This window comes from Protopterus annectens, chromosome 14.part0, assembly GCF_019279795.1.
Source record: "Protopterus annectens isolate FY-2018-M chromosome 14.part0, PAN1.0, whole genome shotgun sequence".
Classification (NCBI taxonomy): domain Eukaryota; kingdom Metazoa; phylum Chordata; order Ceratodontiformes; family Protopteridae; genus Protopterus; species Protopterus annectens.
In genome coordinates, this window is record NC_056748.1 from 1,081,122,716 (window position 1) to 1,081,146,023 (window position 23,308).

General features: G+C 42.9%; 1 protein-coding gene across 1 annotated transcript in view; it reads right to left on the bottom strand.

Moving 5' to 3' along the window:
* The window catches only part of CFAP46 (cilia and flagella associated protein 46), a 3,596,153-nt gene that overhangs the window by 1,747,631 nt on the left and 1,825,214 nt on the right, over positions 1-23,308 (bottom strand). The window contains exon 33 of the mRNA XM_044056880.1: positions 18,919-19,038. Coding sequence (XP_043912815.1) covers positions 18,919-19,038 — 120 coding nt within the window. The remainder of the gene's footprint in view (positions 1-18,918; positions 19,039-23,308) is intronic.

Sequence of the window (23,308 nt, forward strand, 5' to 3'; positions counted from 1 at the left end):
ACCGAGGTAAGTTACATATATCACACAGACAAATATCACACTGGTTATTGGTGTTCTAGGAAACGGAGACACACATAGGTAAGTTACATATATCACATAGACAAATATCACACTGGTTATTGGTGTTCTAGGATAGGGAGACGCACAGAGGTAAGTTACATATATCACATAGACAAATATCACACTGGTTATCGGTGTTCTAGGATAGGGAGACACACTGAGGTAAGTTACATATATCACATAGACAAATATCACACTGGTTATTGGTGTTCTAGGAAACGGAGACACACCAATGTAAGTTACATATATCACATAGACAAATATCACACTGGTTATTGGTGTTCTAGGATAGCGAGACACACAGAGGTAAGTTACATATATCACACAGACAAATATCACACTGGTTATTGGTGTTCGAGGATAGGGAGACACAGAGGTAAGTTGGGTAGTAGGCAACAGTCAACATCTGGATGAGCAGCTGGAATATGCCTAAAAGGAGGGTGTGAGGAGAGATGATGGGTTAGGGGAGGGGGGGGGCAGATCATCCTGAGGTATTACAAGAGCACAGGCAGGTGTTGGTTAGGTGCTACTTCAGAAGCAGTTTGAATTTAGTGGCGTTAGCAGTGTTGAGTATATGCTGGGGTATGGCATTCCAGGTTTTTGCTATTTGTTAAGAGAACCGGGCATCCCAGAAACTATTGCTGGCTTTAAAAGTATTTTAGTTAAAGCTTGTTAGATGACCATAGGGTACAAATGGTTGAGTAAGGATGAACTAATTTATTAAGAGTAGGACCGTTGTCAGGTTATGTATAATGGTGTGGGCAATTGTACGTTGGTTGAGTGATAGCACATTTGGTAATTTGATTCATTTTAGTTGTTGGACAGCTGAGCACTGGTGTGATCTGTTAGGGAGGCTACTAGCAAATCTAGCTACTTTATGGTAGCAGGCTTCTAACTTGGTTAGGTCAGATTTTCAAAGGTTATTGAAAACAGGAAAAGCATACAATAGAGTGGAGAACAGATGTATTCTGGCTACAGACTGTCTGGATGTATGAGTGAGGAATGGTTTGGCTCTGCACAGTGAGCCACATTTGATGTGGACCTTTTGTATGGCTAGGGCTCTATGTGTTTGTCACATTTTAGTGAGTTGTCAATTTTAACTCCTAGTCATTTGGTGTTGTCAACTGGCTCAATTTTGGCATTGTTAGAGGAGAGGATGAAAAAAGGGAAAGGAGGTGAGGGGTTCTGGTATCTGAGAAAAGCATAAGTTTTGTCTTGTGCGGGTTAAGTATGACTTGGGTTTCAGTAGGGTACTGTTCTATTTCTGTGAAGGCCCTTGGGGTTCTATCCAGGAGTTCAGAGGGGGAGGAAGCTGTGCAGATGAACAAGGAATCATCTGCATATTGTACTATTGTTGTTAGGTGAAACGCAGTACTGAGTTTATTTGTGAACATTATAAAAAGTAGTGGCCCAAGAATTGAGCCTTGTGGGCACCTCCGGTGACAGGCAGCAGTGCTGAGATATCATTTTGCCACCTGACTGGTTGTTGATGTTCAGACAAGTAGCTGTGGAACCATGAGATAGCTGATTGGAAGAGATTTATGGTGGATAGTTCATTGAGTAGTTTTTGAGGGCAGACTGTATCAAAAGCCTTTGACATGTCGAAGAAAATGGATGATATGAGTTTACCACTGTTCCTGTGCTGTTTGACTATATCTGTAAAGCTTAAGAGAGCAGCTGTGGTGCTGTGTTTTGGTCTAAAATTATGTTAAGAGCTGCAGAGAAGGTTATTGTGTAGTAGATGTGGCAGGATTTGTGAATGTATGCATTTTTCTAGAATTCTGGCTGGGGGTAATAGCAATTGGCCTGTAGTTTGATAGTTCTGTGGCTGTGCTGCTTTATGCAAAGGGATGATGTGGGGGATTTTCCAAAGTTTAGGGACATAACATTCAGAGATGGAAAGTTGATGAGTAGGGAGACTGGATATGATATGGAATCTGCTGCTATTTTCAGAAATTCATTGGGCAGAATGTCTGCGGCAAGGGATGTGGGTTTTAATTGTATTAGGAGGTTTTTTATGAAGCTTGTCTGACTAGGTTTAATAGAGAAGGATTTGGGGTGTGGGGCAGAATTATTGGAAATAGTGGAGTGTTGTTAATGTTTTTTACTAAGGATAGTATAGGTTTTATGAAATGTGAATTAAATTGGGTTGCTGTGTTCTTGGTGGTGTTTGGGAGGGTGGGAGAGGCAGCAGTGGTTTACATACATACATACATACATACATGCATACATACATACACACATACATACACACATACACACATACATACATACACACATACATACATACATACACACATACATACATACACACATACATACATACACACATACACACATACATACACACACACATACATACACACACACATACATACACACACACATACATACACACACATACATACATACACACATACATACATACACACATACATACATACATAGCTACATACATACATACATACAAATATTTCAAGCACGGGCATTAATGCCCTTCTAGCTTGCCAATATACCAAAACACTTGTACCCATAATAAATGTCCAGGCTGTTCTTAAAAATATCTAAACTAGTACTTGCTTTAATGTAATTTGGTAGTCTGTTCCAAGCATCAGCTACTCTGTCAGAGAACCAATTAGTACACTTCTCATTCCTATAGAATCATCTGCATAGGTTGTCTGATGATTCGCTAGTATTTTTTGATAGCCCCAAACATTTCCAGAGGTAGTTGCCCCTAACTGCCCCATATACCTGAATAAGATCTCTTAAATATCTGTAAGACACACTGTACAAGTTCAGATATTTTAGTCTTTCATAATAACTTAGATTTTCACATCCATGGATGCCCTTGGTATATTTCTGCTGTACTCTTACCAGTTTATTCATGCTTGTTTTCCTATAGGGTTTCCATATTGTTATTCCATACTCAAGTTTGGGTCTAATGTAACTATCAAACAATGACTTCATTATGTTTGATTTCCTAGACTTTATAAATCTTTTTATACAACCTATAGTTCTATAACTCTCATTAGCCAATTTGTTGATATGATTAGAAAAACTGATAGCTGAATGTACCCATATACCCAGGTCCTTAAATGAGTCTACAGTTTCAATCACTGTGTGCTGTATTAAATATTCACCTTTCAGTTTATGTCTCCCAAATCTCATATGCTTAGTTTTTGATGTATTTATCAACATATTATTCTCCTGTGGCAAAATGGTCAATTTTGTGAAATTATTTTGCAGACATGCCTTATCTGTAAAGTTGTAATCAGTTTACCCAATTTCAGGTCATCAGCATATAGACTGCAGAACACCTCAGATGAAAATGTAAGGTCTGACAGATACAATCTAAACAAGTAAGGGCCTAGGACAGAGCCCTGTGGGACAACCTGACTGTAACCAAGGATTTCACCTGTCCAGCTGGTGTGTGATACTTGCCATGTCCTATCTGTAAGCCATGCGGCTATCCATCTTATCAACAGTACATCAATACCTAGTTGTACTAATTTATTGATCAGTGTTTTGGTGACCCTGTCAAATGCTGAAGTTAAATATATATAATCACATCATAGCACAATTTTTCATTCATAGCTGTTATTATATTGTTAAAGAAAAACAAGTTATGTCTTACCATAATATTCCATCTGTATTGCTGATCCTCATCCAGTCATTATGCATGGGTATCAGTTCCGACCTCGGAACTGAGCTGGCCATTTTCCAAGCTCGCGTCAGCTTCAAACTCTCGAGCTAAACTCTTACCCACAATCCCCCTCTCCCTGTTACCTCAGATTGAATTTGCAAGTCAAAGAAAGTAGAGGCTACCTCTGGTCAAATAACCTAAGAGAAGCAGATGGTGAGATCCACTAGAAACCACAGGAGGGGGAAGGAGGGAGGGTGGTAATGACTGAACGAGGATCAACAATACAGATGGAACATTATGGTAAGACATAACTTCTTTATCTGATATTATTAATCCTCGTTCATTCCTTACGCATGGGACAGAGTCCCCAGCTACCTCTATTCCTGGGAGGCTCTCATGGAAGGACATTCCTGAGCACCACAGAACTGAAAGATGCTCTTCCCCTGGAAGCCAAATCCAATTTGTAATGATTGATGAAGGTATGAGGTGTAGCCCAAGTTGCAGCTGCAAAGATGTCATGCAAGGAAGCTCTGGCATGGAAGGCAGCAGAAGTTGCCACCGACCTTGTTGAATGAGCTTTCCTGGTAGTAGGCAACGAGATATTACGTTGTGTATAAATGAAGGTCACACAGTCCTTCAACCATCTAAGCTAATGTGACCTTAACAACAGCAGATCCTAATGTAGGTCCAGAAAAGGCCAAAAATAACTGGTCAGATTTACAAAAGGGCCTAGTCCTGTTTAAGTAAAAATGGATTTGCCTGTGTACATCTAGGGTATGTAGGCAATACTCTCCGCTGTTTGAATGGTTGGGAAAGAAAAATGGCAATTCAATGGCTTGATTAATGGACATTTCAGAGATCACCTTTGGCAGAAAAGAAGGATTAGTTCTCAAAGACACTCTATCTCTATGAAAAATCAAGTATGGACTCTTGATACATAAAGCTTGAAGCTCAGAAATACATCTGGCAGAAGTAATGGCGACCAAAAATAAGGTTTTCCATGACAAATACTTTAGGTTGCAAGAGGAGGCTGGTTCAAAAGGTGGCATTGTAAGAGCTTGTAGAACTAATGATAAATCCCATGGTTGAATAGGTTCTCTAAAAGGTGGCTTCAGATGATTCACACCTTTTACGAAGGTTTGCACAATTTGTGGGACATAAGAGAGGAATCTTGGACACCCTCATGAAAATTAGAAATTGCAGCCAAATGAACTCTAATGGTAGAGGCCGATAGACCCCGATTGAAAAAGGTCAGCCAGATAATCCAGTATTATCGACACTGGTGCTGAGAAGGGATCTACTTGTTTATCTTTCAGCCAACAGATAAATCTTCTCCACTTGCTCAGATAAGTAATTCTAGTGGAAGACTTATGAGATGCAATGAGAATATCACGTACTGGTAAAGAAAGATCATTCTGCCTGGCAATCAAGGGAATTGGAGTACCCAAGCCGTGAGCTTCAGACTGTTCAAGTTGGGATGAATCAGGTTCTGTGGATGTGAGATCAACTCCGGGGTTGGTTGATCTAGTAGTTGAGGCCAAAGGAAGGGGAACCAAATATATTGAGGCCAATATGGTGCTATGAGGATCACCTTGCTCTTCAACTGACGGACTTTCTTCAGAACCTGGGGAATAAGGGGAAAAGGTGGAAATGCGTAAAGAAGACCCGAGGGCCAATCGTGGACTAGAGCGTACACCTGGGTGACTGTACCGGAGGGGGAATCAGGGCAAAGTAGTTGCTGCATTTGTAGTTGGTTGGGGATGCAAAGAGGTCGCAGCAAGGACGGCCCCAGCGGTGGAAGATCTCTGTTGCTATCAAGGAATTCAGGGACCACTTGTGAGGTTGAAGAATGCACCTGCTGAGTCTGTCTGCTATCACATTGGAACTCCCGAGGATGTGTGTTGCTAGAAGAAAACAGTTGGTAGCCATCGCCCATTGCCATATCCTCATGGCCTCTCGACAAAGGTGGTAAGATTTGGTTCCACCTTGCTTCTTGATGTACCAGACCACTGCCATCGTTGTCTGACTGAATCGCAATTGTCCCAGACGACAGCAGGGGATGGAATACTTGCAACGCCAGAAGCACTGCCCTCAGCTCTAGAACATTTATATGCAGATGGGCCTCCAGTTTGGACCAAGTGCCTTGGACTGTCTGTCCCTGACATAGCCCCTCCACCCCATCAGGGAGGCATCCGTGGTCAATGTGGCCTTAGGTTGCTGAGGGAAGAAGGGGGTGAGACCATTGTGACAGATTGTGTGTCATCCACCAATTTAAATCCTGTTTGCACCTGTGGGTTACTTGAATCATGGTTGAAAGAGGATGCTGAAAAGGATACCATTGGGTGAGCAGTAGCCATTGTAAAAGCCTCATGTGAAACCTGGCCAGGGGAACAATGGTGATGGAGGCTGCCATGGAATCCAACAGCTGTAGAACCGAGTGAGCCGTGAATTTCACCCTTGAAAGGATTGGAATTAGTTGTTGCTTTTTCCTTAAAATTCCGTGCTCTGGAATAGTGGCTCTGCAGTTCTTTGTGTCCAAGATAACCCCTATGAATTCTGTCAACTGAGATGGGGTGAGATTGGATTTTTGCCAGTTTATGGTTATGCCTAGTCTTTGAGCAGTGAGGAGAGAGTATGCCAGGGCTTCTTCCAGTGGATGTCTGGTGGGGGCGAAAATGAGCCAGTCGTCTAGGTATGGAAACACCTGGAATCCTTGAAGTCGCTAATGAGCTGTGACAACTGCCATGCACTTTGTGAACACTCTGAGGGCTGTAGAGAGTCCAAAGGGCAGTACTCTGAACTGGTAGTGACTGGCTCCCGCATGGAAGCGCAGAAATCTTCTTGATGGCCTGTCCACCTTTATGTGGTAGCACGCATCTATCTATCTATTGAGCACATCCGATCGTCTTTTTCCAAAAGTGGGAGGATAGACTGTATTATGACCATCTGGAATTTTTGTACTCTCACAAACTTGTTCAATACACTGAGATCCAAAATTTGTCTCCAGTCCCCGGTTTTCTTTGGCACCAAAAATAATCTTGAGTAGAATCCGGATCCTATCTGGTCTAGAGGGACTATTTGGATGACTCTCTTTCTTAGCAGCTTTTCTATCTCTACTGCTGCTTCTTCTCTTTGACTGGGTGGTATGTCGGGAAGGTTTTTTGAAGGGGCAGGACAAAGATCGAAGGGAATATGATAACCTCTGGTTACAATCCTTTGTACCCATGAATCGGTGGTGATGGTTAGCCAGGAAGAAGGGTACAAGGAGAAACGTCCCCCAACCACCTCCAGAGGAAAGGAGTTGGGCCGCTCTTCAGGCGCGCTCGTAGGATTGACCAGTGAAAGAATCCCTGGAACCCTGGTTATGCTGACACCCTCTGCCCCAAAAGGAGCATCTTCCCTGTGAGTTTCCCCCTCTGCCTCTACGGGAGAACTCGGCCCATGTGTCACGGAAAGGACCCTGAGATTTCTTGAACCATATCTTCCCACTCTTTTGGCTTCAGAAGAAAGCACGTTGAGGGGAAGAATAACAGATACCTATAGCAGAAAGGGTCTTACCGTCCTGTTCACATCTGGCCAGTATGCATTTAACTTTGGGCCCAAACAAGGAGGAGGCCTCAATGGGAGCGTTAAGAAAGGAAGCCTTCAAGGGTTCCGCGAAATCGCACAAGCGCATTCATGCGTGTCGTCTCAAGACCGCAGCTTAACCCGCTGCTCTAGCTGCACCTTCTGATGCGTGCGATATCAGTCACATAGAGGAGTTAGATATTGATTCAATGGCGGCCAGCTGAGAGGCCACTTTGTCACGGACCTCATCAGACACGGCACCAGCCAAGGTTTCATAGAGCTCACAAATCAGATCTCTTTAAAGCCTGGTAAAGTGTGCCATATAATTCAGGGACCTGATAGTAAAGGTCACTGATGCAAAGGTGCACTTCCCTATCCTGTCCAGGGCCCGGGACTCTGTTAGGTGGATGGACAGTCTGGCTTTCTTCTTCTGCCAGATCCTTTTTTGTTGTGGCCGCCACCACCAAAGCATCCACAGGAAGACCTTTGGACCAATGGGGATCCGAAGCAGGAGGGGACAAAATCTTATCTGGCTTCCGGGGAATAGCTTTGATGGTATCAGGAGCCTTTCAAGCATGCTGCATGATAAACCGGACAAGTTCATCAGCAGGTGGAGTAACCCAGGAGGTAAGGGGCCGGGCGCAAAAAGCCTGCAGGAACACAGATTCCTTAGAGGTCAGATTAGAGGACTGCCAGTCACCTCTCTGTTTCAGGATTTCAAGGATATCACCAAAGGATACCTCAGAGGGTGACCGGGGGGATCCTTCCCCCCTCATCAAAATCTGTGTCTTCAGTGAGGGACTCCTCTGTGGAGTCCATGTGCTTCCTCTTACACAAACTTTTCCGGTGGACCTCCTCAGCAGGAGAAGCTGGAGAAGACAGCGGAAAAGGGGATTCCTGTGGGAATAAGTCCTGAGGCCCTTGCACTCGGTGTCCTCTAGGTGCGACTTGTGAAACCAGTGTACCAGAGGAGGGCAGAGGTATAGACAGTCCAGTATCGCCAGCAGCAGCGAAAGCCTTCTCCATCAGTTGGAAGGCTGGTCCACCTGAAGAGGAGTGAATGTCTAGGACAGGGGTCACCCCTCCCCTAAGTGGGTCAGTCTGTCGACCTGGAGTCCCTGGATGGCTGGTGGAGCAGCAAACTATGTGTGTCACAACTGACATCCTGGGTCATAGCAAAGCTTTCCTGCCCCGAAGGCAACTGCGGTTCCTTAGTGAGATCCATAAAGGGGACCGCAAAAGGTGAAGACTGTGCTATATCCATGGACTTCAAAGGCAATGAAGGAGGAGAATAAAAAGGAGTCTTTGGAGATGGGTGATCACCTCCCAAGGAAGGATAGTTCCTTAGGGGTGGGATACCTCTGGCCAAGAGCACCTGATTCACAAGATGCAACATATCGTGTTTGGAAAGGCTTCTAGTGGACCTCACGGAGACTGAGGGAGAAACATGCCTGTTCACAGAAGAGGCAAACTCGGTGCCCATCTCACCAGTCTGCACCAAGGACAACTTTGCAGAGAGAGACTGGAATACGGGTGTCTGCACCGAAGAAGTCATCGGTGCTGAGGTCATGGTCTGCACCAACACAGGGATCGGTGCCGAAGTGGTTGTCGGTACCGAAGCTGGAACCAACAAAACTAGAGTCAACAATAAAGGCGTCAGTTCTGAGGACGATGTCGGAACAGACGTGGTCAAGGTCTGCACTGACTGAACGGTCGGTGCTGATACAGTGGTAATAGTCTGAACCGAGGAGCCCTTCGGTGCCGATATAGCGAAGGCTGCAGGAGAAGACGAAGCCGAGATCACTAATGAGGCCAAAGGTTTAGGTACCAAAAGCACTGGGGCTGACTGAGTGAGCTCCGGAGCCGAAACTTTAGCTTTTTTTTGGTTTTGGTTGGTGGGAGTCCCCAGCCAGGGACGAAGGCAAAGATTTAGCGTTAGTAGGAACATCCAAGATTTTCTTATGGGCTCTAGGGGGGGTTGAGGCCTCCGACCCAGGAATAGCCTCTGAAAAGGGAGATTTAAGAAGTCTCTTCAGCAACAGCTTGTTTTTCCTTTCCAACAAAGTTCTATTTGAAAAGTTTTCACAGATAGTACAGGGCGGGTCAACAAACAAGTGGGACTCCCCCAAACAATAAACGTACAAGGACTGTGCATCAGAAGTTGGTAGTTTGTGTCCACAATCAGAACACTGCTTAAATCCCGTATTACCTTTCTTATCTTCCATGACAGAAAATTAAATAATAGAAAAGGGTACCAGCAATGGTACAAAAGAATACCCGACGGTATGAGAAAAAAGGGAAGGATTACCAACGATGGTAGAGAGAGAATACCTCGCGGTAAAAAAAGGTAGAGAAAAGAGCAGAAAACCCTGAAGAAAATATGTACGCTAGATGCGGTTGGGTAAGAGACGATGAAATATAAACTTTTCTGAAAGAAAAGTAATATGAAAGACTATTAAACGACAAATAACTGTACTTATCTCAAGAGAAGCAGCTTGACATGACCAAATGGCAATGCGGCAAACGAAATCTGAGGTAACAGGGAGAGGGGGATTGTGGGTAAGAGTTTAGCTCGAGAGTTTGAAGCTGACGTGAGCTTGGAAAATGATCGGCTCAGTTCCAAGGTCGGAACCGATACCCATATGTAAGGAATGAACAAGAATTAACAATATCAGATCGTCATGTTACAAGTGGTTATAGATCTATTTTTAACATATGCATGCTGATATATGGTTTCAAGCCCCAACCTATCCAGTTCTGACAATAACTTATCCAATATTACCTTCTCCATTATTTTTTCACAACATAAAAGTATGGTTTGTCCTGGGTTTAAGATTTGTTTTATGGCAACCCAAAATTTCTGGGGATTATTTTGATGTTTTTGTTGGTCTAATGTGTAGTAAGACATTTTATCATTTCAGATTTGTTTTTTGGTTACATTTTTTAATTGGTGATAATTCCGGAGAAAAATGTGGCTTTTGATCGACTGATCTCTCCATTTCATGATCTGCTTAGTATCTAAAGTTAGCCATGGATTTGGTTTTGCTTTGATGCACATTTTTCTAAATGGGGCCAGAGAGTTAAGAATTGTAAAGAATTCATTATTGAAGTATTGGACAGCATTGTTTAACTGTAGATGTTTTAAAGGGGTCTAGTCACATTGCTTTAGGAGCAAGCTGAAGGTTTCAATGGAGAAGCTTCTTTAGCTGTGGATATATTTATATTGAATATTTTTGATAGGATATTTTTTCTGTTTGAGAAGATAGGTGAGCATATGATCACTAAAAGAGTCAGGGTGGCAGCCGAAGTAGTGACACAGGGATGGCCGGTTGGTGAGTGTCATATCTAGTTTAGACTGTTTGTCAGTTCTGGTTGGTGAGCAAATTAATTGTGAGAACCCAAAGATATTAATAAAGTTGATTGGGTTGTCACAGGTACAGTTGGACCAGTCTAGGTTGAAATCACCGAAGATAATTGTTTCCTGGTTATATGTGGAGGCAGCCCAGCAAAGAAGGTTTTCGATTATGGGGTATTACTTCTGGGGGGGGGTATAGTTTGCCATAATGATAATGATATTGATAGAGGAATCAGTAATAAGCAAGACAAGCTGAAGGGCAGCAACATGGAAAGTAAAAAAAAATGCAATGTTAAGGCAGCTGGGGGCTACCAGACATCCCCTGATGTATCCTTGCATTTCAACTAGCTCAGTATATTAACATAGGAGAAAAAGACCCTCTCATCAGCAAATGTTATGGAACTATGGGATGAGGGTGAAGCCCTTTAATCCTGGATTCTTACATGGGAAACAGAAGTCATTACATAGGGAGGTCTGTTATTGTATTTTATTTTTGAAACACAAACGAACTGTGAAACTGAAAAAACAAGAACCAAATGCAGTCTGGATGAATAAAGGAGTGGACACAATTCCTTAATGCTTTCATCCAAATTTAATTCCTTGAAATTCATCAGAAAATATTAACCTCCCAAAACACACCCCTTAAATACATTTACATCAAATCACATGACTGATAATGTCTTTCTTCCTCAAATCATTTTAAAGGCATAAAATCAAACCATGAAAAGTGTGTGTACATAAATGAATATACAAATAAAACAATACAGAAAAATTATGGACAAATATATTATTTTGTAAAACAAAACGGAGGCGGACCACCACAGAAAATAAAATAAACTTTTAATGACAAAAATAAGCGCTTTCACGTACCATCAATGTACACTTCATCAGATCTTACAGCTGATAAAATCACATTTTTATACAGCAGTAAAGTGATTAATCAAATTCAATCAATCAATTAACTAATTAGTTAGCAATCCATTAAGATTTCCATAGTGTTTATGTCCCAAACATTGTTTTTAGAAGCCCATTAATTTTATATATGCAGCAATAGCATGGCAATACACAATAAAGAATATCAAAGAGAACTTATCTGTAAATATATATAAAACATATATATATATAAAAATGTAGATAAATTGATGTAAAGATGTATGTTTAAAACATATATGAACATATAAAAATATATTATTACAAGTGTCTAAAAAAGAAGATATGTACTCACTATAACGTTCCATCTGAGTTGTTATACTTCATTTTTCTGCAACCTGTGGGTATTTGGATCCACATCGGATCCGAGCCAGCAACTTTTCAAGCATCTGCTCCAAGCTCCAAGCTCCAAGCTCCTCCCCCTTACCCATAACATGTCTTACCTTCCCTCAGATCGAGTTTGCCACTACTCAAACAATTATATCACAAATATCACAAATCTGAACAGGTTCGGGGGAAGGAGGGTAGGACAGTTGCAGAAAAATGAAGTATAACTACTCAGATGGAACGTTATGGTGAGTACATAACTTCTTTATCTGAAGTAGTTAACTTCATTTTATCTGCAACCTGTGGGACAGAGTCCCCAGCTACTAAAACTCCTGGGAGGCCCTCATGGAAGGATATTCCTGAGCACCGCAGAGCCAAAGGATACTCTCCCTCTGGAGATCAAATCCAACTTATAATGAGAAATGAAGGTATGTGGCCTTGCCCAACTTGCTGCCACACAATTATTATCCAGTGAAACCCTAAACCAAAAAGCAGCAGAAGTCGTCATAGATCTGGTAGAATGAGCTTTAACAGGACCAGGAGGGGACAGAGCTTTGTCCTTAGAAATTTGCAAAACACATTGTGTAATCCATCTAGTTAAGGAAACCTTGGATTTGGCTTTGCCCAGAAAGGGTCTAGAGAAGGACACAAATAACTGGTCAGACTTATGAAAGGGCTTTGTTCTGTGTAAATAAAAGCAAAGCTGTTTATGAACATCTAGCAAGTGCAGCTTATATTCACCCTTGTTCTCAAAATTTGGAAAGAAAACAGGCAGGTTAATAGTCTGGTTAATGTTAGATTCAGAAGCTACTTTTGGTAAGAAGGAAGGGTTCGTGCGGAGCGAGACCCTGTCCTCATGGAAGATCAAGCAAGGTGGCATGGCAGACAAAGCTTGAATCTCAGAAACCCTCCTAGCCAATGTAATGGCCACTAGGAAGGCAGTCTTCCAGGCTAAGAATTTCAAATCTACTGAAGCTGCAGGGTCAAAGGGAGGAATAACTAGCGCCTGCAGAACCAGGGTAAGGTCCCAAGGAGGAACAGAGTCCTAGAATGGGGGGGGGGGGGTAAAAGAAAGGTGCCTTTAAGAAAAGCCTTACACAGTCTCGAAGAGGCCAGAGCATTCATGTTTTCGCCGACATGGAAATTAGAGATGGCTGCCAGTTGCACTTTTACCGTGGAGGAACTAGCCCCTTGTTGGAATATATTGGCTAAAAAATCCAACACTGCAGGAACCAGGGCTGTAAAGGGATCTAGATTCCTCTGAAAAGCCCAAATAGAGAAATGTTTCCATTTGCTGCGATAAGTCTTCCTAGTGGAAGCCTTGTGGGATGCCACCAGAATAGTCTTTACTGATGATGACAGGCCGGGAGTGCTGGCAATCAAGGGAACTGGAGCAATCAAGCCGTCAGCTTGAGGCTGTCCAGGTTGGGCGGACAAGTACCCGAGGGATGAGAGATGAGACCCGGGCAAGGATCCAGAATCCAAGGAGGAGCTAGAACATGAGACCAGAGGAAGGGGAACCACACCTGACGAGGCCAGAATGGGGCAATGAGGATCACTTTGCACCCCAGTCGGCAAGCTTTCTGAAGAAACTTCAGAATGAGAGGTAACGGGGGATAAGTATACAGTAACCCAAGAGGCCAAGCATGGAATACAGCATCTCTGGGGGGATCCCCTGGTGATGGGATCAGAGTGGAGAACTCGCTGCACTTCGCATTGGAAGGAGATGCGAAGAGATCGCAGCAAGTCTGACCCCATGCAAGGAAGATCTCCTCCGCTATCGAATGTTTCAGAGACCACTCATATGGCATTAGAATAGCCCAACTCAATCTGTCCGCTAACAGGTTGGAGCATCCCGGGATGTGCATTGCAATCAGAAATTGATTGGTGGATATCGCCCACTCCCACACTCTTATGGCCTCGCGACAGAGACCGTAAGATCTGGTTCCCCCCTGTTTGATGATGTACCAGACAACCGACGTGTTGTCTGACTGAACTGCAATAGTCCCTGGTGTAAGAACAGTGTGAAAGGCTTGCAATGCTAAAAGCACTGCTCTCATCTCCAGAACATTGATATTCAATCTGGTCTCTGTCTGGGACCATGTGCCTTGGACCGTCCTCCCCAAAAAATGCCCCCCCCCCACCCGAGCTGGAAGGCATCCGTGGTCACTGTGGCTTGGGCTGTGGGTGAAATGAATGGCCGTCCTGCTAAGATCTCCAGCGATTGGAGCTACCAGAGAAGCGACGCCCTGCAGGCTTTGCTGATTTGAATTGGGTAGTCCATGGGGAGATCTAGCCAAGACCACTGTACTGCCAGAGTCCACTGAAGAACCTGCATGTGAAGGCGCGCACAGGGAAGGATTGAGATTGCTGCGACCATAGAGCCTAGGGCTCGGAGAACGTCACCTGCCTTTGATAGTCTGAGGCCAAGGATCACTGATATATGGGCCCATAGACTCTGGACCCTGTCTAGAGTTAGGAAGACTTTCAGTTGGAGGGTGTCCAGCCATGCCCCAATAAAGTCCAAGATCTGCACCGGGTCCAAGAGGGACTTGGAAACATTGACAGTAATCTCTAGCTGGACTGCAAGATGAAGGAAGGAGTCTCTGGCCATGCAAAGAAGACACTTGGTGGAAGCAGCGAGGAGCCAATCGTCTAGGTAATGAAATACCTGAATGCCCTGAAGCCTTAGGTGAGCCGCTACAAGTGCCATTACATTGGTAAACACCTTGGGTGCCGTGGTGAGACTGAAGGGTAGGGCTCTGAACTGGAAATGATTGTCTTCCAGCCAGAAGCGAAGGAATCTCCTAGAGCTGCTGTGAATCTTGATGTGGTATCATGGAAGTCTATCGAGCACATCCAGTCGCATTCTTGAAGATAAGGCAGAATGGACTGTAGGGTGACCATCTGGAATTTCTGCTTGGCTACCGCCAGGTTCAGGGTTGACAGGCCTAAAATGGGCCTGAGGTCGCCCTTCTTTTTTGGCACTAAAAAGAACCTGGAGTAAACGCCTGAGCCGGACTGATCTGAAAGGACCGGTTCAATGGCTCATTTGCAAAGCAGCTTTGAAATCTGTAGGGTTGCCACCTCCCTTTGAGTGGGTGGAACATCTGGGAGGCGCTTTCATTGGATGGGAGGGGTAACGAATGGGATGGTGTAGCCTCTGGATATTATTTGAAGCACCCAATGGTATGCAGTTATGGACTCCAAAGCCATTAGGTACAATGATAATCTTCCCCCGACTGTCTCCAGAGTAGGAGAGTTGGGCAACCCCCTCAGGGCTGCTGCTTGGGCCTGTCCGAGAAGGTCTCCCGAGACCCAAAATTCCTCGGCTCCCCTCTGCCTCTGGGGCGGCATCTGTCTTGTCCCCCTCTGCCTCTAGGGGACGAGTTGTCCTGAGAGTCCAGAAAAAACTGTGATTTTCGGAACCATATCCTCTTTTGCCCTCCCCGATTCCTAGAAAAGGATCTTTGTCTGCCAGAGTCTGCTTCTCTAGCCCTCAAAGTCTTCCCGTCCTTCTCGCTCTGGACCAGAGTGTCATGTACTGTCTTCCCAAAAAGGAAAGAACCATCGAAGGGACCATTTGTGAAAGACGCCTTGAAGAGGTCTGCGAATTGACACAGTCTGAGCCAAGCATGTCGCCTCACAGCTACGCCGGTCCCAGCCTCCCTCGCCGCTCCTTCTGTGGCATGGGAAAGGAGATGCATGGACATTTTTGATACTGATTTGAGAGTTGACATCTTCACGGAGAACAGCTGCTTGTCCTCCAGTGACAAAGACTTTGGGGGCGACTCAGCAAACTCCCTGACTAGGTCTCGCTGAAGTCGTATGATGTGTGCCAAATAATTTAGCGCTCGAATGGAAAACATTGCTGAAAACACTCACTTCCCAAACTGATCCACCGCCCTGGACCTCTTGCCCAGAGGGTGGACAGAGGAACTCTCTTGTGCCATTTCCCTCTTGGTGGCTGCAGCAACCACCATAGCACCCACCAGGGATTCTTTATACCAAGCCTGTCTATCTGAGGTTGGAGAGAGAATCCGGTCCAGGCATTTTGGTATCGGCTCTATGGTGTCAGGCTCCTTCCATGTGGTGATAAGATCCACTAAGGGATCCACAGGAGGGGACACCTAAGATGTAGATGGGCCCATGCCAAACGCCTCCAGGAACACTGACTCATCCATAGAAGGTTTTGGGGCTGAACAACCTCCACTCTGGTGGAGGATCTCCATGATGTCTCCAAAGGAGACTTCCTCGGGAGGTGACCTGGGGGAACCTTCTCCTTCATCTAAATCAGTGTCTTCTGTCAAGGACTCAGGGGAGTCCAGGTGCCTCCTTTTACATGTGAGCTTACAGGGACCATCTTCAGTGGGACTCTCTGAAGAGGGCTCGTGAGCCATGGGGGGGGGTTCCTCCAGGGGAACCGCCTGGGGGTCCTCTAGCATGGGTTGTCCCTGGGATAAGCTGAAAGGAGTAGTTATCGAATCCAGGGGAGCCTAGGTGGAATCCAAGGAGATAGACTGAGGTCTTGATCCTTGGGAGAGAACCCTCTCCACCATGTTGAATGTCGATGGACAGCGCACCTCCTTAGCACCCAACAAGGAGGAAGCTCTCCCTAGGTCTGCTGTGAGGACAGGGGATGAGACAAGAGTAGCCGGCGTTCTGAAGGAATGGCTCAGATTTGCCAAGGTCAGAGCCGAAGACACCTCCATCCCCTCAAATCCGACTCCCCGTTCTCGGCCCCAAGAGTTGCTCAGATGCAAAATGATCGAGGAACTGCAGATAATCGCTGGCATCGAGGTTGGAGGAACCGTCAGCGCTGAACCCCAAGCTCTGAGGATCCTTGGATCCATAAACCCTGAAACCACAGGTCAGATCGGGGAAGGAGAAACTGGATGAAAGAAGGGCATGGAGGTCCCCCCTTCAGAGGGAGTGGGGCCTGGCAAGACTCCCATTTGGATTTTGGTACGAATAAATCTCATCAACCTGTCCATATACATATATATATATATATATATATATATATATATATATATATATATATATATATAGGCTCATAGGTAGGTACTAGGCTATCGGCCTGAAGGCCTACGTAAGCCTAGCCAACAAGGTTCCCTGGCTTATGCCACCCAAGAAAGTTTTCTCCTGTGCCACTGTCAAGCAGAGACACAGAAGTGATCCCTTGGATGTATTTCCTAGTTCCTCCACCTCCAATAGACTCTGAATCGAGCGAGAGGAGGTGACCGACTCAGATCTGGCTGGTCGTTATGACGACCTGGATGAAGGGTGCGGATCCATGGGCTCCGTTGGCTCTGGGGAGAGGCTTTGGAGTGGAGCCGAGGAGATGTAGGCCTAGCCACTCTGGAAGGTGGGCTAGGAAAGGGCTCCCACTCTGGCGACCGCTTGCGGGGCCATTCCCCTCTCATCTCTCTGTTCTTATTCCTCTTGTTCTTTCCTTTAGCTTCCCATTCAACAGGTTTAGTGGGAGGTTGAGTCCCACCTTGTGGGGGGGGGGGGATTGAGCAGCTGATGGAGGAGCCGAGGCTGCTGCATCTAAGGAAGAAACTGGTAGAAGGCTCTTTGCCACCAGTTTGGCCTTCCGTTCCTTTAAGGCCCTGGGGTTAAACCCAGCACACAAGCTACACTGCACTGAAAGATGGGGAACACCCAGGCAAACAACACACAGAGTGTGGCCATTGGCCGGTGAAAGCTTATGGCCGCACTCTGTGCATTTTTTAAAGGTAGGCTTTGGCTGATCAGCCATACTATTAACCCACACAGCCAACCGGCTTAAACCCAACACACACACCTAAGGGGGTAGGGAAGGCTTTGCTATACTACTTTACCACAAACTTTTTTTTTTTGCAACAAAACTGACGAACAGCAAAAGGGGGACGTAAAGGGAACTAAACAATCACACACACTCACTATAAGGAGCAAGAAAAATTTGACCAAAGTCACTTACTAACACCCAACACTTGGAGCTACAGAGATCACGATGCTGATGCACAAAGCAGCAAGAGGGAGCTTCGAGCTCGGAGCAGATGCTTGTAAAGTTGCTGGCTCAGATCCGATATGGATCCGAATACCCACAGGTTGCAGATAAAATGAAGTTAACTACTTCAGATTAAATACATCTCAACAAAATTTATCATAAAATGTTCAAAAACGTACCAAGTGCTAAAAAGCACTTAATGTTAATACTCTTGTTCAAGCCTGGAGCTCTATCTGCTACCAGGCTGATTTATCACAAAGACTTCTTACACTCTAATATCAGCTTATAGTTCCCTATAAACTCCATCTGGGGAACAAAATCTATCACTGAAACAGTAAACTTGTTGAAACTCTCAGATTGGCTACCATGTTTGGCTAGGGCATTAGTAAAGTCTTTCTTCCTTACTGCTGTGTGTTCATAAATCCGACATTTTAAACACCTGATGGTTTTCCCGATATAAAAACAAAAGCAGGAGTTGCATGTGGCCACGTACACAATGTTAGAACTCTCATAGTTGAAATGATTTCTCGGCCAAATAGTTTTATTCATATGTCTAAAATGTGTAAATGAGGTATTACTAATGTACCTACATTGTTTAATCCTGGATCTTTACAAGGGAAACAGAAATCAGTACATAGGGAAGTCTGTTATTGTATTTTATTTTTTTATTCAATAATTAGCCATTTATGTTAAATTTCTCTCATTTTTTTGTCTGTGTTAAAATGCTATGTTCATGTAAGAAATATTTAAAAATCATGTAAGTAAGCTCATGTACAGATTTTTTACCATGAGATTATAAATGTGCATCGCGTGCAACTTAAATTTGAAGCTTTTCTCCCTGGGTCTCTGCTGAAAATGGATTATACACAGTCAGACTTTTCCCAGTCGACAATGATAAATAAATTATAAACAAACAGTTACCACTATCTCAGGTATAGGTCTTCCCTAATAAAGAAGTAAATCTGCATTTTGTACAGGTTTTATAACAATTTTTAGATATATTGAGATACACAGAACAAACCTAGGGCCACTGAATGTTACCTCTTTTCTTTCTTTCTTGGTATTGTCTTTCCTTGGTGTTGCTCTTGGTGTTTGTTGAGAGGGAGAAGGTTGCGTTTTTGTCAGTGCTTTTAACAATGGACCTACGGCTGACAATGAGAGCTGAAAACAGAGGAAAGAAATTAAAAAGACATCACACCACTTGTAATATAATGTAACAATTGGAAAATGTGAGTTTCTGTTAAATATCAGATTATGTTAGGTTACATCTACACCTGAAGTGTCACACCTATGATTTCCAGCTTCACCTGGGTCAGTTTGAATCAATGAAATATGAGTTACATCTTGTCAGTTGTCTTAAACTGAACAAAAATGTAACTCATAAATAATAATCAGTAAAATTCAGCTCCCTGCACCCCCATGTGGGGGACTTTGCTCATAACACTTCGTTCAAGTAGCAGAACGTGACTCAAAGATCTCAATCTCACTATCAAGGTACAACCCATTTGACTGCTGAGCAACAATGCAACCTCAGATGCTCAGAAAAAGCTTTTGTTTGCTTTCACAAAGTAGAATGATTTTAAAGTTAAAGATGGTGTTGTTATGCTCTATTTCTTTAGAATTAGTCTAACGTTAAGTCAGCATTAACAGATAATATAAATGAGCAGCTGTGTTGCCGCACAAGCATATGCAAGAATAGCACAAACATAATACAGCGAAGATGAAAAGTAAAGAATAGCACAAACATAATACAGCGAAGTTGAAAAGTAAAGAATAGCACAAACATAATACAGCGAAGTTGAAAAGTAAAGAAAAGCACAAACATAATACAACGAAGTTGAAAAGTAAAGAATAGCACAAACATAATACAGCGAAGTTGAAAAGTAAAGAATAGCACAAACATAATACAACGAAGTTGAAAAGTAAAGAATAGCACAAACATAATACAGCGAAGTTGAAAAGTAAAGAAAAGCACAAACATAATACAGTGAAGTTGAAAAGCAAAGAATAGCACAAACATAATACAGCGAAGTTGAAAAGTAAAGAATAGCACAAACATAATACAACAAAGTTGAAAAGTAAAGAATAGCACAAACATAACACAGCGAAGTTGAAAAGTAAAGAAAAGCACAAACATAATACAACGAAGTTGAAAGGTAAAGAATAGCACAAACATAACACAGCGAAGTTGAAAAGTAAAGAATAGCACAAACATAATACAGCGAAGTTGAAAAGTACAGCATCTACTATCTTGACCCAGCAGTAGGAAAGATCCGGGGGATGTGCTGCATACACATTGAAATCCCTATGCTTTTAACCATATTTACAAATTAAAAGTTAAAAAGTATAGCATCTACTATCTTGACCCAGCAGTAAGAAAGATCCTGGGATGTGCTGCATACACACTGACATCCCTATACGTTTAATCATATTTAGAAATTAAAAGTTGAAAAGTATAGCATCTACTATATTGACCAAGCAGTAAGAGAGATCCTGGGGATGTGCTGCATACACATTGACATCCCTATGTTTTTAACCATATTTAGAAATTATGCGGCAAACAAATATGCATATACGTGAATGGGCGTACCTTTGTTGAAGGTTGTGCATCAGGGCCGGCAACTCGGCACATAAAAATCTACTGCCAATCATTAGCGGATCGGAGTTCCGCTGTGGCTACCCCTAACTAGGAAAAGCCGAAAGAAACAACAACATTCTCAAATTCCTATTTTTCTGCATGTATGTATTTATATAATCAAAATATGCATACTGTTTTATGTATAATGACTGTGTGTGTGTGTGTGTGTGTGTGTGTGTGTGTGTATGTATATATATATATATATATATATATATATATATATATATATATATATATATATATATATATATATATATATATATATATATATATATATATATATATAGTAAATATGACAGGATGTTACTTTAGTGTGCTGTATATACACTGTATAGTAGAGTATGAACTTAATGTTGGTGTAAATAAACATACTGTTGTAGTAATGCATATATTAGCAGAGTTTAATCTGAATGATCTGCTAAAGTGTTGTTAAAACAAGTCATGCAGGCCAAAATAGCAGAGATGCTTGCCCCTCTTAGGGGATTTTTTTCAAGAACACAAAGTGGAGAATCTTGGAGGAACTCTAACCGAAAGAGGTTGTGATTTATCTGTGGATTACCTGTGTGGATTTACTTGTGAAGTTTGTTGTTATTCAGTCATTTGAATCACAACCTCAAGGGCTTTAGCACCCCAGGCCTGCCTATCAAGAACTGCTTAAGTTTTTGCAAACTGACATTCACCTATTACTTCAGTAATGCTGTTCTTCCACCTCAGCCATTGCTGCCACCTTCTTCTTTTGCCTAGGATCTTTCTCACCATGGGCGGATTCTCTAGTGCATCCTGCCTTTTCTTTACGTGGCCAATTATTTGGATTTTAATGTTATTAAAACGACTTTACAGTGAACATTGACTCAATCTTCTTGCAGTCCACAGAATTTTCAAAACTTTTTTCTAACGCCACAATTTAAAAATATAGATTTTCCAATGTATAACCTTTTTGTAGTCCAACTTGCACAGCCGTATGTTACTAATGGGAAAACTACAACTCTGACTGCATGAGACTTTGTTGACAACGTGAAGCCCTTGCTGCTTAAACTACAACTCTGACTGTATGAAACATTGTTGACAACGTGATGCCCTTGCTGCTTAAACTACAACTCTGACTGTATGAAACGTTGTTGACAACATGATGCCCTTGCTGCTTAAACTACAACTCTGACTGTATGAAACATTGTTGACAACGTGATGCCCTTGCTGCTTAAACTACAACTCTGACTGTATGAAATGTTGCTGACAACGTGATGCCCTTGCTGCTTAAACTACAACTCTGACTGTATGAAACATTGTTGATAATGTGATGCCCTTGCTGCTTAAACTACAACTGTGATGCCCTTGCTGCTTAAACTACAACTCTGTTTGAAACGTTGTTGACAACGTGATGCCCTTGCTGCTTAAACTATAACTCTGACTGTATGAAACATTGTTGACAACGTGATGCCCTTGCTGCTTAAACTACAACTCTGACTGTATGAAACGTAGTTGACAACGTAATGCCCTTACTGCTTAAACTACAACTCTGACTGTATGAAACGTTGTTGACAACGTAATGCCCTTACTGCTTAAACTACAACTCTGACTGTATGAAACGTTGTTGACAACGTGATGCCCTTGCTTAAACTACAACTCTGTTTGAAACGTTGTTGACAACGTGATGCCCTTGCTGCTTAAACTATAACTCTGACTGTATGAAACATTGTTGACAACGTGATGCCCTTGCTGCTTAAACTACAACTCTGACTGTATGAAACGTTGTTGACAACATAATGCCCTTGCTGCTTAAACTACAACTCTGACTGTATGAAAGGTTGTTGACAACGTGATGCCCTTGCTTAAACTACAAGTCTGTTTGAAACGTTGTTGACAACGTGATGTCCTTGCTGCTTAAACTACAACTCTGACTGTTTGAAACGTTGTTGACAACGTGATGCCCTTGCTGCTTAAACTACAACTCTGACTGTATGAAACGTTGTTGACAACGTGATGCCCTTGCTGCTTAAACTACAACTCTGACTGTATGAAACGTTGTTGACAACGTGATGCCCTTGCTGCTTAAACTACAACTCCGACTGTATGAAACGTTGTTGACAAGGTGATGCCCTTGCTGCTTAAACTACAACTCTGACTGTATGAAACGTTGTTGATAACGTGATGCCCTTGCTGCTTAAACTACAACTCTGACTGTATGAAACGTTGTCGACAATGTGATGCCCTTGCTGCTTAAATTTAAGAAAACAAATGTTTTTAATTTCATGGATGCAATCACCATCTGCAGAGATGCTTGAGAACAGGAAGATAAAATCTGTTACCGCCTGCACTTCTTTCACATCTATTTACAAAGAACTCAGAGGGCTAGATAACTTTATTTATTGATTGATTATTTAAATTTGTTGACCGGGAGTGTCCGACTGGATGTGGGTCCATTTTCAGCGGAGGCACGGGGAGAAAAGCTCCACAGTAAAATAAACAGACAGTAGTTACACTGGATTACATAGCGATTAACAATTTAAAATAGAAATTACTTACAACATATTTACAGATGAAGAACATAGCACATCAGTAGACAACTAGAATCTTTATCTGTGAAGTACATAACAGGCATTAACAAATGTAATAATGAGAAGTTCCTGCTGTATAATAAGTACAATGCTTATGAGCATCTGAGCTTGCTATAATCAAGGTAGTTAGTGGAGTGGAAAGAAAGGTAGTAGTTGGATGGGGTGGATGATATTAGAGTGGGAGTTGCAAGGGCATAGCCAGCATGTTTTTAGGTGCGCTTTTAATAAAGTTTTGAAG